Source organism: Anomaloglossus baeobatrachus, chromosome 2 (assembly GCF_048569485.1).
Source record: "Anomaloglossus baeobatrachus isolate aAnoBae1 chromosome 2, aAnoBae1.hap1, whole genome shotgun sequence".
NCBI lineage: Eukaryota > Metazoa > Chordata > Amphibia > Anura > Aromobatidae > Anomaloglossus > Anomaloglossus baeobatrachus.
The window spans coordinates 674420330-674437591 of NC_134354.1; the positions used below are offsets into that span (position 1 = coordinate 674420330).

Consider the following 17262-nt stretch of genomic DNA (forward strand, 5'->3'; position numbering starts at 1 on the left):
TATTTGCTAATATTATTATTACACCTACTATATATTGCAATAGGATCTTGGAGATGGGAATAAGCTTTTAAGTGTACGCAGAAGCATATATAAATAGTAAAGGAAATTACATACGTAGAAATTTCATGTCATGACATCATGAATTGGGGGAGGGACATGTAAATATAATGAATAGAAAGGGACAAGTGATTATGAATTTGGATACAGATGTGCACAGTGGAGGGGGTTTAGGACAGAGTGACTGGTAATGATGTGGGGGAAAGAACAGGGACTAATTTATATATATATTGACCAGGTGAAAGTGGCTAATTATAGTTAATGGGGGGAGCTCCGTGGTAAATTATCAATTTACATTTGGAATGCTGGATTGCATAATGGCTAATTCTATATTAATGGTGGGTGCTTGTCTGTATTCAGAGGGGCAGGGTGAGGGATTTCTCACTCAGAAAGTACAACGTGTACATATATGTGAATTTGGATTCGATTGTACATGTATGTGATCTTTTTTATTTTGCAGATGATCGGTGCGACAAACTCTGCACTGACACAGTCGCTATGATATCGACATGAAGGTTTGATAAGGCTACTTTCACACATCAGTTTTTTTTCCCCATCAGGCACAATACGGAAAAAAAGGATAAAACAGATCCGGCGCCGGATCCGTTTTATCACCATTGATTTGTATTAGCGCCGGATTGTGCTGGATGGCCTTGCATTGCATCCGGCTTTCGGTCAGATCCGGCGTAATTGGCTAATGCGGCGGCCGGATGGAACGTCTCTTGTAACGTTTTTTGTCTCTGACGCGGCGTGATTTACAATGGAAGCCTATGGATGCCGAATCCGGCAAAAAACGGATGCGGCTGCCGGATCCGTTTTTTTTAAACTGAGCATGCTCCAATATATTATAAAAAAACGGAGTCGGCAAAAAAAAACAACGGATGAAACTGATGCAAAAACGGATGCACCGGATGCTTTTTTTTGACAGATCTGGTATACCGGATCTGTAAAAAAAAAGGGATCCGGCGCATCCGTTTTTGCATATTCTGCGCCGGATCCGTTGCATCAGGCACACGCCGGATTGTGCCTGATGCCAAAAAACTGACGTGTGAAAGTAGCCTAAGATGAAGAAGAAAAAGGCTGTAATCAGATGAGATGTAACTGGATGCAGATATTTATTCTGTCTCTACAATGTATAGGGCTACGATTATATGCACTCACCAGCACTAAATGACCACAAACCATTACCAACTTGCAGTCTTCACTGCGGTCTGTGTTTAAACAGGCTATTAAATAATGCACACCGAGCAATCCGTGCTGTATACAGAATCTCCTTGTTATGTATAGCGCGGTACTGCATTATATAGCGACCTCATTATATTTAGCAGTTTCTTATTACATAGCATGCTCTATTATATATATAACATCATTTTATGTCTTTTTGCATCTGAAGATGTAAACTAGGGCATGTGTGTGTTAATCATGGGACTCATCTCTCGAAATCATGTGACATGATACATTGGGCTCAGGGGGGCCCACGCCCCTAAACTGCCCGGGCTTCTATTAGTCTTAACCCCTTAATGACCCATGAGGTGACATGTACGTCATGAATCATCTCCCTGCCTTTGATGCGGGCTCGCATGCAGAGCCCGCATGTTTCCCTACAGAAGACGGCTGAATATCTGTCTTAATCTCGAACAGCGGTTTTTAATGCGCACTGCCAGGGAGGGCATGCTCTTCTAAGCCCTCATCAACACTCCGGCAACGTGATCGTGGGACGCCAATGAGTCATCTGATAGCAGCATAATGTAGAGACAGAGCCCCTGATTCCAGCGATGTGTCACTGAGCTGTTTGCTGTCATTTTGATAAAATCAATGTTTTCTCTGCTGCAGATCTAGCAGTTATACAGAGCTCATGAATATGCTGGACTACCTGGCAGCACGCCAAGTAGTCATCTAATGATCATCTATTGCTGATTAAGCTGTGATTTTATCAAAACTACATTAAGCAGCCGAGTGACATAGCTGGAATCAGGATCTCTGCCTCTACGTTATGTTGCTCTCAGATTAGTTGTTAAAAACCTGGTGAGATTCCCTTTAAGAGATTAATCAGCCACTGTCTCATATGGTCGCTGGACCAGGGCTCTGCGAATTGATTAGATCATCTCTAATAAAGAGGAATTCAGATGTTCCCTTTCTGTCAGATGTTGAGCAAAAGAAGGCTCTACGTGCATTGTGTGAATAAGGGCCTAGTCATTAAGGTACCGTCACACATAACGAGATCGCTAGCGAGATCGCAGCTGAGTCACGGTTTCTGTGACGCAGTAGCGATCCCGTTAGCGATCTTGTTATGTGTGACACCTACCAGCGATCAGGCCCCTGCTGTGAGATCTCTAGTCGTTGCCGGATGGTCCAGGCCATTTTCTTCAAAGGCGATGATCTGCTGGGCAGGACACATCGCTGTGTGTGACACTGTGTGACAGGGTCCCCCAGTGACTGCTGAGATCGTTATACAGGTCGCTACTGCGACCTGTATTGTTCCTGCATCGCTGTTAAGATCTGACTGTGTGACATCTCACCTGCGACCTCCCAGCAACTTACCTGCGATCCCTATCAGTTCGCATAGTTTTCGGGATCGCTGGTAAGTTGTTGTGTGTGACTGGGCCTTAAGACTGATCATTGGCCTCCTTCAAACCAGCCACAGATCAGCCAATAAATGAGCGGAACAAGTAAAAAGGTGATGTACTGCCAATGACATACATTCGCTATGGGTCAATACGATAGTATTCAGTTTGTGACGGAAATAAAATTAGCGCCATTTGACTTGTTTATAGAAAATCGGCACTTGGTAATAGACCAAAACCCGTTGCCTGTTGATTATGAGCCTAATTAATGGAGCACAGCCTGCAATACACCCTTCTTTATATATGTTAATATAAATGCAATTCTCAATATATGTTTATTAAGTGATGGTAAACGACACAGATGATTTTTATTTGCCCCACTGAGGCATACAGACACCATAGAGGGGGTCTAGCACTCGATGCCATCGTCTTCTAGTTAAAGTGACTGAAGAAGAGTGGTCTTGTTTTGACTAGGTATTAAATGTAGAACCACACATTCCACATCCTGCAATTAAGTAATCAGGATAGCATCCTATATGTCAATCAAACTACTTGTATCCCCAAAGAAATACTCATAATGCTAATAAATTCTTTTTTAAAAATGTTTAGCTTTATTAGATACTCAATAAAATAAAAAACATACAAACAATAGGCATAGTAGGGCAAAAGAGACTGCAAACATAACCCCCCCCCCAAAAAAAAAAAATGGAGAGGGATGGGTGGAGACACAAATAGCCTACGGTAAAGGCGGTTAGTAGTAAATACAAAGATCTGTTAACATAGGTCTTATGATGATCAACATAATATATGGCCGAGTGCCTGAATCACAGACTTCTGAACCGTCAGGTTACAGGGTCAGTAATTAGTCCCACAGGGATTGGTAGCAGGGGATTTCACATATAGAATAACGTACAGAATTTTTAGATAAAGTTGTTGGAACAACCCCCGACCTTAAACATAAATCACTGTGGGTCATAATAGTCCTCTCGGACTCAGCATAACAGTATAGATGATTCGTCCCACAGGGATTAATAGAAGGGGGATTCTAATATAGAATAACTTACAAAAGTACCATGTAAAATTGTTGAAACAATCCCCAACCTACATAACACATCACTGTGGGTCATAATAGTCCTCCCAGGCTCAGTATAGCAATACACTCCCAATACACCATCTCACTCCTGATGAAGCCCAGGTGAAACGCGTTGAGGCATGGTGGGATGAGAGATACAGCTACTTTATGGTCAGGTCTGTGTTTTCATATCTGCTAAACAACTGCTATGCAGTTTTGTCAGGGTTATTATCTCAGTTTTTGTTTACCCAGACCAGGGTGGCAATTCTGCTCGTTGCTACTTTTAGTGGGGAGGTATTGCTATGCTGAGCCTGGGAGGACTATTATGACCCACAGTGATGTGTTACTTAAGTTGGGACGGTTTCAACAATTTTACATGGTACTTTTGTAAGTTATTCTATATTAGAATCCCCCTTCTATTAATCCCTGTTGGACAAATCATCTATACTGTTATGCGGAGTCCGAGAGGACTATTATGACCCACAGTGATGTTAAAGTTGTTGGAACAACCCCCGACCTTAATCTAAAAATTCTGTACGCTATTCCATAAGTAAAATCCCCTGCTACCAATCCCTGTGGGACTAATTACTGACCCTGTAACCTGACGGTTCAGAAGTCTGTGATTCAGCCACTCTGCCATATACTAATATGTTGATCATCATAAGACCTATGTTAATAGATCTTTGTATTTACTACTAACCGCCTTTACCGTAGGCTATTTGTTTCTGCACCCATCCCTCCCCACTTTTTGGGGGGTTATGTTTGCAGTCTCTTTTGCCCTACTATACAGATTGTTTGTATCTTTTTTATTTTATTGAGTATCTAATAAAGCTAACATTTTTAAAAAAAAGGATTTATTAGCATCTTGAGTATTTCTTGGGGATACAAGTGGTTTGATAGGTTGTCCACTCATCCGAATAAACAAGGTGAAATCCTGTATTTCCTCTGCATTGAGGGGTCTTCAGCAACCCACTGAGAAATGGCTTTGATTTGAGGAAGGGATTATGCTGACGATCAATCCTATTAAATATAGAATGTGAATACGCATTTTACGGGGAACGTAAACGCCTGACAAAAAAACAACTGTCCACAATCTCACTGAAGAATGTGATTTAGTTCTTTACAATGTGGTTATCATAATCATTAATCATAAAATACAAGGCCACTTACATGGATTGGCTCCATCTGTTACAATGAGCATGCGAAGCGAGGCCAAACTGATATCCTTCTGTTCTCGGTGTGCAATCATTGCCCAGTGCAAGTCCCGGCACTTTACTACCGCAACCCTGGCTGAGAGACAAGAAACAACAAAGACGTATTCATGACTTTATCTCAGCGCTGTACATTCATGGAGGATATGCATTTCCTTCACTTCTTGTTTCCAACGGAAGAAAAATCAGCTTAAATGCCAAGATCTCAGCACCACGTCATTTAAACAATTGAGGGCTTTGGCACTGATCTAACTAAAAATAAACCCTTGTGAAAGAAATTACTTGAAAAAGGCAGCAATCTCACCCTGCTTCAAGGTAATTAATGGGACAAGAGTCCTGTCCGTCAACATGGCACAAATACATTGTGAAGTTACAGCTGCTGTTCACCATTATTGTTTTTTTTAGTATATTCTATTATTAAAAGGGGTTCCCCAAGAATGTAATAAAAAGACCCCCGTCACATAATTCAAACAGCAGCTTGTCCTAGTCACGTCAGGACAGGCTGCAGTCTGAAGTAACACGATTCCTGAGATCTGTGTCTCAACTGACAGAGGAGCTAAATCATAAGCTAGGGTCACACGTAGCGACGCAGCAGCGATCACGACGACGATCTGACCTTATTAGGATCACTGCTGCGTCGTTACATGGTCGCTGGGGAGCTGTCAAAAAGGCAGATCTCACCAGCGACCAGTGACCAGCCCCCAGCGACGCATGGAAGCGATGCTGCGCTTGGTAACTAAGGTAAATATCGGGTAACCAAGCAAAATGCTTAGCTGGTTACCCGATATTTATCTTGGTTACCAGCGCACACCGCTTCGCGCTGGCTCCCTGCACTCATAGCCAGAGTACACATCGGGTTAATAAGCAAATCTTTGCTTATTTACCCGATGTGTACTCTGGCTACGTGTGCAGGGAGCCGACACTGGCAGCCTGAGAGCGGAGGACGCTAGTAACCAAGGTACATATCGGGTAACCAAGGTAAATATCGGGTAACCAAGCAAAGCACTTCGCTTGGTTACCCGATGTTTACCTTTGTTACAGCTTACCGCAGGCTGCCAGAAGCCGTTTCCCTGCTCCCTGCACATTCAGTTCGTCGCTCTCTCGCTGTCACACACAGCAATGTGTGCTTCACAGCAGGAGGGCAACGTCCAAAAAATGGTCCAGGACATTCAGCAACGACCGGCGACCTCACAGCAGGGGCCAGGTCGTTGTTGGATGTCACACACAACGACATCACTAGCAAAGTCGCTGCTACGTCACAGAAAATGGTGACTTTGCAGAAACGTGGTCGTCGCTGTCGTTGTGTGTGACATGACCGATAAGCACACAAACCGCAGCAGGGTTGTGACAGGAAAACAAACAAATCTTTTCCTTGGCTGACTGACTTGTTTTTTGTTTAAGCCTCAGTCATCTGCGCTCAGTCAATGAGAAGATATATTTCTTCTCATGTGTCAGCCCTTCTCTAGCAGCTCATCGGTATGTGTGCCTAAGATACAGCTACTCTGTTACTTGACAAACAGATCTGAGGAGCTGTGTTTCAACAGACTGCAGCCCATCCTAACACATGACTAGGACGAGCTGTCGAGTGAATCACATTAACTATAAGCCAAAATCAGTAGAACTAAGAGTGAAAAACTGTAATTGAAAGATTCATGCCTCTTCTGCGTTTTGACTACTGATTTTGGATAACAAATTAGGATGAAATACAAACTAATAAATAGCAATGATGAGAATAAATATAGATTTTTGGTACTCACAGTAAAATCTGTTTCTCATTAGTCTTCATTTTGAGACACAGAGCCTGCTGCCTCTGGAGACTGAAACTAGTATTACATAGAATAAAAAACTGGTTCCTCCCCAGGAGGCCATACCTTGCCTGTTAACCATCAGCCTTCTCAGTTTTGTGAGAAAACAGTAAGAGGAGGCCAAAACCAAAGAATTATAGAAAGTTAACAAGTGAAAGCAACGCAAATACATGCTCGACCGACAACCAAAAAGGCAGGTAGTTGTGTTCCCCAATGAAGACTAAAGAAACAGATTTTACGGTGAGTACCAAAAATCTACATTTCTCAGTCACTTCATGGGGGAGGGGGGGACAGAATTATGAGATGTCCCTAGAGTGGGAAAAAGAAGGCAATATTCTGTTCTGTACCACAGAACATACCAGAAAGGTTCAAGTAGAGGACTGAGCCACAGCTGCCTGCAAAATCTCCCTGCCCAAATTTGCATCTGCTGCAGCAAAGGAATGAACCATGTAAAATTTTGAAAATGTATGACCTTAAGCCCAGGTAGCCACTTTACAGAGCTGCAGGATCGAAGCCGGGGACCAACCACCTAGGAAGCCCCCACTGCCTGAATAGTGTGTGCCCTGACGAAAAAACGAGGGCGCCCTATTCTTTGATATATAAACCTGAATAAAGCCTGCCCTGATATAGCGAGCAATAGTCGCCTTTGAGATGGTTTGACCCCTACGAGGCTCGTTCAGGCAGGACAAAAAGAATCAGATCATCTAAAAGGGGTGGTATGCGATAGGTAGTGCCGTACAGCCCTGACTGCATCCAGACTGTGCAAATCTTCTTTCCATTGGTAGAGACGGAGCAGGGCAAAAGGAAGGCAAAACAATGTTCTCATTAAGATGAAAGTCCGAAACCACCTACGTAAGGAAAGTCGGAACCGGCATCAGCACTGCAAGAAAGGGCCAACATGTCTGAAACTCTTCTGATAAAAGTAATGGCTATAAGGAAAGCCACCTTACAGGACAGTAGAATCGCCAAAATGTCTGTGATGGGTTCAAAAGGGGGAAACTGAAGAGCTTCCAAAACCAGGTTTAGATCCCAGGACTCGGGGTGGCCGATAAGGAGGCTTAATATGCGCCAGTACATGGAGAAAAGTTTTGATCTGTGGATCCTATGCTAGGGTTTTCTGAAACAAGATGGTCAAGCTGGAAAACTGAACCTTAAGAGAGCCAAGAGCTAGCCTTGATTCCACACCATACAGAAGAAAATACAGCAGTAATTGCAAAGAAAAAAACCATTGGAAAGGTATCGGAAGACTCACACCCGTGAAAACATGCTCTCCAAGTGTGATGATAAATACATTGTGAAGAAGGTTTATGCGTTCTGCATATAGTTTTTATGAATTCATACGAGAGACATGATCTCCTTAAAATATTGGCTTCAACATTTATGCTTTTAAAATGAGCAACTTTACATTGTGATGGCGAAACGGAACCTGGGACAAAAAGGTCTGGCCAATTCGGAAGAGGCGAGGGAACGTCGACCAGAAGATTGAGGATATCCTAATTCCATGGACATGAAAACTGAGCAAAGCGACTCCATATTGATATGATGTAGCTGCGCCCACTTGTTGAGGCACTTGAGATGCAGAAGCGTCCACACAGAGCCATCCTTTTTGGAAATAACGAAACGATATGACTAAAAACCTCTAAACAATTCCGAAGGGGGACCCTTGTAATGCCTCCTGCCCACAGCAAAGAAAATATGGCTGGACCGTAACTGGATTTTATGCTGAGTGAAACGGGGGATTGAGTTCCGAAAAACCGATCTGGTGAAATGGAGGAAAAGTCTATTCTATAGCCTGAAGAGGCAACCTCTCTGACCCAAAGATCGCTAACTGCCCTTATCCATACCTCCTGAAAAAAGAGGAGGCAACCTCCCACCTGGGAGAAATTCATAAGTGGGGGCCGCCCGTCAGGCCTCAACCCTTCTGTTGGCTCTGGAAATAAAGGCCTTACCACCAGGCCCAGAAGGGCATTCAGCAGGAACTGGCTTGAAGGGGGCTATCTTAGCATCCTGTGATGCATGGGGTCTCTGACGAGCCAAAATCTCTGGAGCTGGATACTCCCGAAAGGGATGAAGCTGCAAAGCTTCCAGTCTCCAAAATGGCCAGCTGACTCCGGCCTGGGGTAAAAGCTTTCTTTTACCACCTGTTGCATCAGCAATAATTTTCTCCAGCCTAATTTAAAAAACTCAGGATCACTGAAAAGGTAAACCTTTAAGGAACGACTTTGAAGCTAAATCCACTCTCCAAACCTTAAGCTATGACATGCGGTGGATAGCTACACAATTACTTGCGGCCTAAGTGGAACATTCTACCGCATCAAGAGGTGCAGAACAAAGATCTGTAGCTGTCTGTGCAATCTGATCTGCCACCTTAGCTAAATCCATCTCTTGGTCTCCAGCCAAAAAAACCCCAAAGCAAATGGTTAGCCCACGCTGAAACAGCCTTAGAGACCCAGGTAGCCCCGAAAGCCGAACAAGTGGCAGATCCTGCTGCCTCAAATGTCACAGACTCAAAGCATTTATCTGTAGGATCCTTCAATGAAGCTACCTCACCAAGAAGTAGAGTAATTGTCCTAGACAGGTGGGAGACAGGAGTATCCACCACTGGCAGAGTATACCAGGATGCCTTCAACTCCTCTGGGAAAAAGTACAACACCTACATACAACTGCATTTCTGAAAATGTTTGTCCGAGAGCTCCTAGGCTCTTTGCAGTGCCTCAGTAATTCCTCAAGGTAAGCAAAAGCCATAGCCACATGCTTACCTCTAAAAAAAAACCTGCCTCACTGGATGTTAGGGGGTCTACCGGTCTGCCCTCGAGGGAAGAATCGACCGCTGTAACTAGACCTTTCTACCATGTCTCACAATCTGCCAACCTGACACGGATTCCGCACTGGAACTTGAATATGATCATTTTGCAGAATATTCCCCACTGGAGAAGGCAAACCCACTGGGTGTCTAACCAGAGAGGGAGACCAGGAGGGGGAAGAAATCTGTGGGTGCTTAGATTGCAGCCAGGACCTACTGTACTGATGAGAAGTCACTGGAGAGTCTGACTTGCTAGCAGAAAAGGCCAGTACACCCGGGGCAGCCAACGTCACTGGCAAACACTCCACAATCATAACCAGTATTTTATACACCCTGATTAATTAACTGCCTAGATGAGCTAGATCACAGGCCCAGGCAGGAGGGGACACATTCTCTTCAGCAATTACAGAGGATCGCTGAGCTGACATCTGCAAGGAAGGGGAAGGAATATAGGTGGCATTATAAAATATCCGGTAGCAAAATTGCTACTACACACAGCACATGCATAATAGGTAACCAGTGTTGATTGGGCCGGAAAATGTGCATGGTCCTCCCTAGACTTCAACATCCGGAAGATAGTAGGAGCAAGACAGGGAGGAAAAAGCCCAGAAAACCAGTGAGCTGACAGAGAACTCCCCTGGAGGGCCCAATAAAAAAGTCAGCTCCCAGATAGGAAGAGACTATCTGGTCCGAGGTCCAACAAAGGAGCATACTTGTGATGTGAAGACCACAGCACTGCACAGTGAGGTCTACATCATAGGTGAGGAATGTCCAAGGGTGCGTCCACGCCAAAATATAGTGATGACGCTGAAAGATAAAGAAACGGACAGGAACGCTTGGGATGACAGACGTCAGTCAGTTAGGAGCCCAGAAATGCCCATCCATACCACGTGACCAATGGCCATTCCAATTAAACCGGAGCGATCAGGTGATCGGTGGCCGGAAATCATGCCCTCCAGCCTGGGAACACAATCTCCACCATCAATTCTGCGAGCGTGAGGAGCAGCAACAGACTACCACAGTAACGCTGCCTGCCACACTACCCTCTTTCCCATCCTTAAGGCTCACACCAGAACACCCCATGGACGACACGGTTCCCTGCACAACAAAGGCACCCCCGCAGCTGCCCCACCCTTCACGCCCTGACCAAGGTAAAGGAAACAAAGAGGAGAAGAAAATGGGAGACAAGACAGTGTTAATACTTCACCTGTCCTTCTGCTCCGTTCACGCACACGCTACAGCGGGTGAGCGGGCGGGGGCTTAATTGGCATACAGACTTCCACCCTCTACCTGACTTCTGTCAGGTACTACAATCCGGCTAACCGGATGTGAGAGGATACAGCCTGAATAGTACAGCCTGTATTCTCAGTCACTAAATGGGGGAAACAGTGTATCGTCACACTCCATGACATGGGAACCCAATTATCCGAGAAAGAAAAGTTAGAACCTAGTAGCTACAGGTCTGATACAGACCTTTTCTCCAACTGACACTATAAAAAAAACCAGTAGACTGGTGGCTAGCTGGCAAGGTATAGTCTTCTGGGGAGGAGCCAATTTTTTATTCTATGTAATAGTAGTGTCAGCCTCCAGGTGGCAGCAGACTCTGTCCCTCAATGATGCGACAGAGGAAATGTGATATTGAAGAGTTTCCTAAAAAATTATGTATTAATCAGCTCAGCTCCTAACATTGTCTGTCGATCCAACACAATGTTCAATGTGACAGGTTCTCTTTAACTTATAGATAGATGAATTCCAGCTACTGAAGACCAATTATTTATGTGGAAGGAAGATGTCCTATAACTGAATGGACTGCACTTCATTCAACTCACAGTCGACAAAGATCGCTTGCCATTGCTGGTCTGTATCACCATGTATCACTGGTACTTAACATTTTTTGCTAAAAGAGAGCAAAAGCCATCCACCCAGACAAGGTATTAACTGTGAGCCAAGCCTTGTTTTCTTTCTTTGAACAAGCATCATATGCTTGAAATAAAGTTATTTATCCATAAAATCGAAAGGTGACAAAATTGTGGCACCTTTTTTGGTTGAAATGATGTCCAATGTGCCTTTTTTCCCCCTTAGTTTTTTGTGTTGTTTCAATACACACAAAAAACAAACACGTTCAGGACAAAACATCTGTATTTGTAATAATTTTGTGGGAATACTACTCCATTCTCTGCAACAATTTCAAGGGTGTTAACACTTTCGGCCATGACTAAGTGATAGGTCTATCCATATTTAGGTACACCTTGACATAGTTGGATGACTTTTGCGCACTTTGCTAAAAAAAAAAAAAAAAAGTTAACCAAGTACCTTAGGTTTTTAACAATATTGGAGTTCATATATTCATTAATCGCAGTGTGCTGTTGCGCCGTGTATGTATATGTTTGCATATTGGCCACATAGCATATTTCTGCACCATACAAAGTGTGTGGGTCCTAATTTTTTTTTTGCAAAATAGACAAACACTGACAATTACCAAATGAGCAAAACGTTCATTGATTGGTTAAAATGATTTTTAAGCTTGCATGATTTCAAATCTTTTATCTCGGCAGCACATTGTCCTGTGTAAACAGAATGTGTGCTGCTGAGAACAATGATATCCCATGCATACAGATCGACCATATTAACAATTGTTCTGTGTGCATGGGAGTGTGGGCGGCCTGTCAAAACAGTCCATAAAATAACAGTCTATTGGCTTACGAGTTGCCAATCAGCGCATGTAATGGCTGCACTACAGCAATATAAATGCACCCTCAATCACAAGTGTTAATGCATCTAAGCAAACGTTATGTACGTTTGGTAATCACAGAAAGAGATGATTGCAGTCTATTGTTCAACGTTATTTACCACTATGATCAACCTCTAGGATCAACGGTTTACTGAAATTATTTCCAATTTACGTAAATTTGTGTATGTGAATGCTTGACCTCTTATGCAGATAATACAAGGCTTTATATTATGAAGGAAGGTTTATTCTTCTGAACTGATATATTATTACCGTGTAGCATATTACCTTTATTAGCGTGGACTCTCTGGACCCAAGATAAAGGACACGCTTTCATCACCGCGTACGGAACACTGATTGTGTGCATTTTATTCACTACATTCTAAGGGAAAACAATACAAAATATGATAACATTTATAAACTTGAGTGGGTAACATTTAGGATTTTCCTTTAATTAATGTGGGGCATGGGATAAAAGCTAGTTCATAGGCAGCTTTTGCCAATGCAAGGGCATAAAACTGATGGTACACAGTATGGCCGTCAAGATGGGGATTTCTCTCTAGTGACAAATCAGGGAAAGGTTATTATGGACAAACTTCCTGGCACACGTCCATATTACAATCCATTGTGTGCAAAGCCGTAGTCAACCTCTTTTAGAGGTGAAGGAGCCTCTACTGTCTATGAGACGTTCTCCAGCCAGAACCATTACCCAACACTGTGTGCAAGGTATCATCAAGTAACATGATCCAAGGGTACAAAATGAGAGTCTCACCGTTAGTATGCCATGCCAGAGACCAGCATCCCTCTTAAAATCGAGGACATTAACCATGGTTTCACCTGCAGACAAGGGACATAATTTTCCATGAATGACTATATGGTCATCAAGTTGTTCTTACAAATGCCATAATGAAGGATTTTTCTAGACATTGATCATCGATCCAGAGTATCAAAAGATGACTGCAGCCAAAATACTAGAAACATGAAGACAATTTGGATTTCACCCACCTTCTGTATAATTACAGGACTGAGAGAGAGCCTGACAATGAGAAAGCATTGCTATTCGAGAAACGGCAACCCCCATCACGCTGCCTTCTTTACTTGTTTTATACTGCAAAACAATGTATGAGATTATTAATACACAAGAGGGGCACACCGGACATCGTATCCATATACACTGATATCCGTCTAGTTCTGGACTCCTGTCAAGGAGAAGAATGAGAAGGCAATTAGTTATTGTTCTAGTACCAGCAGACTAAACCTAGAATTCACAACCGTTATCTGACTACAGCTCCTAAGCAGGCCTATATGTAACTATGGTAACAGACTACAGACAAGCTCCATGTAGTCTGATCTTGCAGTCATATGGCCATCCATCTCTTCTCTCTCTCCTACCAAATGTACATTAGTATTTTATTTATTTTACTCTAATTCTAGCGCCATTAATTCCACAGTGCTTTGCAAATATCATCACGGTCCCCATTAGGGCTCAAAATCTAAATTCCCCATCAGTAGGTCTGAAGCGTGCCCCCAACCAGGCAAACACGGGGAGAACATACAAATGCCTTGCAGATCATCACTGAGCCATGGTGCTTAAAAAACATATGGTTATTAGTGTATGGCAGGAGAACTGGAGGATTGTTGCCGCTTACCTAGGAGACACATAAATTTATATAGGAGTAGGCGATGTGTAATGACTATAAAAGGTAAAACATTATTAATTTTACATTTTGGTTCCATCATGATAATGTTTACCAAGGCGGACCTAGCCTCCCACAAAATAAGAATTCACGCACTGGTAGACACAGAAGAAGAGGGCACATTACAAGAACAATAAATGGGCCCTTTGGAGCCCACTGGCTCATCAAAATGCACACTTCTACTTTCTTTGGAGGTAGAAATGGGCCCCCTTACCTTCCGGACCCCTGAGCAGCCACACAGGTTGCACCACTTATATGTCCACCCCTGAGGTCACGTATTGGCTTTAGTTTGTTTCCTAGCATAAGATCTGATTTTGGGACACTAGTCAATCTAATTCAATTTATTTCTTACTTCTACAATATTACAGAACAATAATTAAAGATTTAAAAGGGTGGAAAAAAGGGAAGCGAATTTAGAGGAAGGGCAAGGAGAGAACTTCCAGTAATTATAAATTCTAATAATGCAAAAAAAAAGGTAAATAATTCAGCTCAACTATTGCCAATAACTTAAGGATCTCTGTGACTTGGCTGGGCATGTCTTAAGACACGGATCTAATTACTAAATATTTGCAGAGGTTGCAACCTCTAACCAAGGAAATGATTCTTCCTTATTAATGGCAGCTGCAAATTAGCTTGGTATTTTTTGGGGACACTTGGCAGATAAGCGGTGACATTGTAGAAGCGTGTGAGTGGGAAGTAATCTTATAATCTATAGCTTAGTCTTCAACTAATACTCCTGCAGAAGCCTCTCTAGCTGGCCATACAAGTCATACAGCTGCCGGCCTAATAATCGCTCAGCTGACCTCCATCTTCCACAGACTGCCCCATACACAGGCTCGGCTTTGCCAATCGTTTCTTTGCACTGTAAAAAGTAGCAGAAACCTGAATTATCAAGCCACTTAAAAGGATGGGGCGATTGAATTCCAGCCATCCGATCTTTAGACTCCCAAATATAGTCTATTGTGGGACAGTCAGAAGGCCTCCTTTACGCATTAGGTGGTCCAACCAATCCCACCAAAACCAAATGGGTGTCTTATGGATGTTGTACGATTGACTCACACCCAGTGTGCCGCATGCATCTCTCCATTCCCCATGTAAGATGGGAAAGACGAGTAAGTAAATTTGCATTTAAATGTAGTATGTGAGGATATAAAGTAATTTTTGTTCTTTTTTTATAGCACAGCTCCTTTTATACACAGCAAAAAAAATATCAACATGTCAAATATGATTAGAACAATTCTACTTAGGCCGGGGCCACACGGGGATTACTGCGATCCTCGCATGACACTCGGCTCACACTGGCAGCACAGCAGGAGCTGAGTGTCATTGCGACTGAGGTCCGATCATGCAATCAGACCACATCTGAGAGGGGTGGGCCGGCACTAAGGAGGGGAGGGAGGGATTTCTCTCCCTCTCTTCTCCGTTGCTGGCTATTGCCATTCTCGCACTGCACTCGCAGTACACTGGTGTAATTTTTCTCTCGCCCCATAGACTTGAATGGGTGCAAGAGAAACAAGGATCGCATTGCACCCGCAGCATGCTGCGACTGTTTTTTCGGTCCGATTAGGGATGACAAAATAATCTCTCATGGGTGCTGACACACAGGCTAATATTGATCCGAGTGGAATGAGATGTTTTATCACATTCCACTCACTCCGATTTTGATGCCGTGTGGCTTAGGCATTAAATGGAACCTCTCATGTTAATGGTCTCTGATCTGCAGGCAGGATTTTGCAGAGATGATCAGATTGATGTACATATTTAATGTTTCCGGAATCCTTGCATTTTATTCATTAAAATCCCAGATGGTTGTATACAGAAAAGTCCAGTGGGTGGTCCTTCTCAGTGAGTGATTGAAACAGCTGTTAATCACAAGTAGGACCACCCACTGGACATGTATACAAACATCAGAGATCTCAATTAATGAAATACAAGTTATAATGAATCTTTTTCTATAAACCTATATATCATTCTCCTTTTCAGTACCATATTGTGTACAGATTAGACTGTATGTACCATGTGGAAGGTTCACTTTAATGATTCTAACAGCCTATATTTACCTCAATATAAGCAGGTTCTATGCCGGCTACTGTGATGTGAGGTTGCCAGTCCTTCGGTGCCTTGGTCAGGTATCTGGAATCAGTCACAACCCACTTCAGCTTTGGCCACCCTATAGAAAGATATGTGAATTTTGAGCCTGTCTTTGGAATTGAGTGGTTAACATAAGAATCTGAGGTCATGTTCCCTTAACGTCCTCTTAAAACTGCCCAACAAAAGTAATATATATATATATATATATATATATATGTATGTTAATGTAACAGAGATAATTTAAAATTTTTAAAAGGGTGGGCCACTGTATATAACACGTGTGTGCAGGTGTTGAGTTTGTGGCACTTACCAATATAAGCATTATAGATTCTCCTCCTTTGTGGAGCACAGCTTGTTAGGCCAGCCTTCCTCATGGACTACATAGCTCTCCAGTTGTCTCCTGTCCCATACAGTGTACAATGGAAAGCTGCTTCTCAATTGGAAAAGGCTGATGGACATGTCTGTTCACATGTGCCTCCAATAGCAGTCATTCTATGAGATGTGTCATTTTGAGATATGTTCAGTCTTTGGCTTAAAGACGTTGTCTACTACTCTCCTTAGGATAGGTCACCAATTTCTGATCAGCCAGAGTCCAATACCAGGCACCCCCTCCGATCATCTGTACTGAGGCCGGAAATGCTCCATTCTGGAGCTGCTCCATCCTCTGTTAGCAATCACAAACAAACAACTGCAAATCCGCCTCCTACTCGAATCAATAAGAAGAGGTTGTGCAGTACCGGCCGCTATCAGAAGACAGAGAAGCTCTGGAACAGAGCATCTCCGGTCACCTGCGGCCACCGCCAGGAACAGAGAACAGCGAATCGGCGGGAGTGTGGGGTGTCGAACCCTTGCCGAGCAGACATTGGTGACCTATCCTATGGATAGGCCATCAATGTTAAATAATGGACAACGTCTTTAACTAACAAGCTGTGCTTCATAAAGAAGGAGAATGTGCAATACAATTTACTCGCTTACATACCACCATTAATTCCACAGCGCTTTACAGACATGATTATCACTATACCCACCAAGGCTCAAAATCAAAACTCCCTATCCATTAGTCTTTGGAGTATGGGAGGAAACCGGAGAACCCGGAGCAAACACATATAAACACGGGGAGAACATACAAACTCCTTTCAGATGTTGTCCTTGGTGGGATTTGAACCTAAGACGCCAGCACTGCAAAGCAACAGTGCTAACCACTGAGTCACAAAGTACCACAAAATTAAACAAC

At 43.2% G+C, this 17262-nt stretch overlaps 1 protein-coding gene across 1 annotated transcript in view; it reads right to left on the reverse strand.

Annotated features, from left to right (window-relative positions):
* DIP2B (disco interacting protein 2 homolog B) overlaps positions 1 to 17262 on the reverse strand; it is a 324894-nt gene that overhangs the window by 88646 nt on the left and 218986 nt on the right. The window contains exons 12-17 of the mRNA XM_075333901.1: positions 15998 to 16107; positions 13246 to 13348; positions 13013 to 13077; positions 12529 to 12622; positions 4864 to 4983; positions 1104 to 1116 (exon numbers count right to left, since the gene is read on the reverse strand). Of these exons, the coding sequence (XP_075190016.1) occupies positions 1104 to 1116; positions 4864 to 4983; positions 12529 to 12622; positions 13013 to 13077; positions 13246 to 13348; positions 15998 to 16107 (505 nt within the window). The remainder of the gene's footprint in view (positions 1 to 1103; positions 1117 to 4863; positions 4984 to 12528; positions 12623 to 13012; positions 13078 to 13245; positions 13349 to 15997; positions 16108 to 17262) is intronic.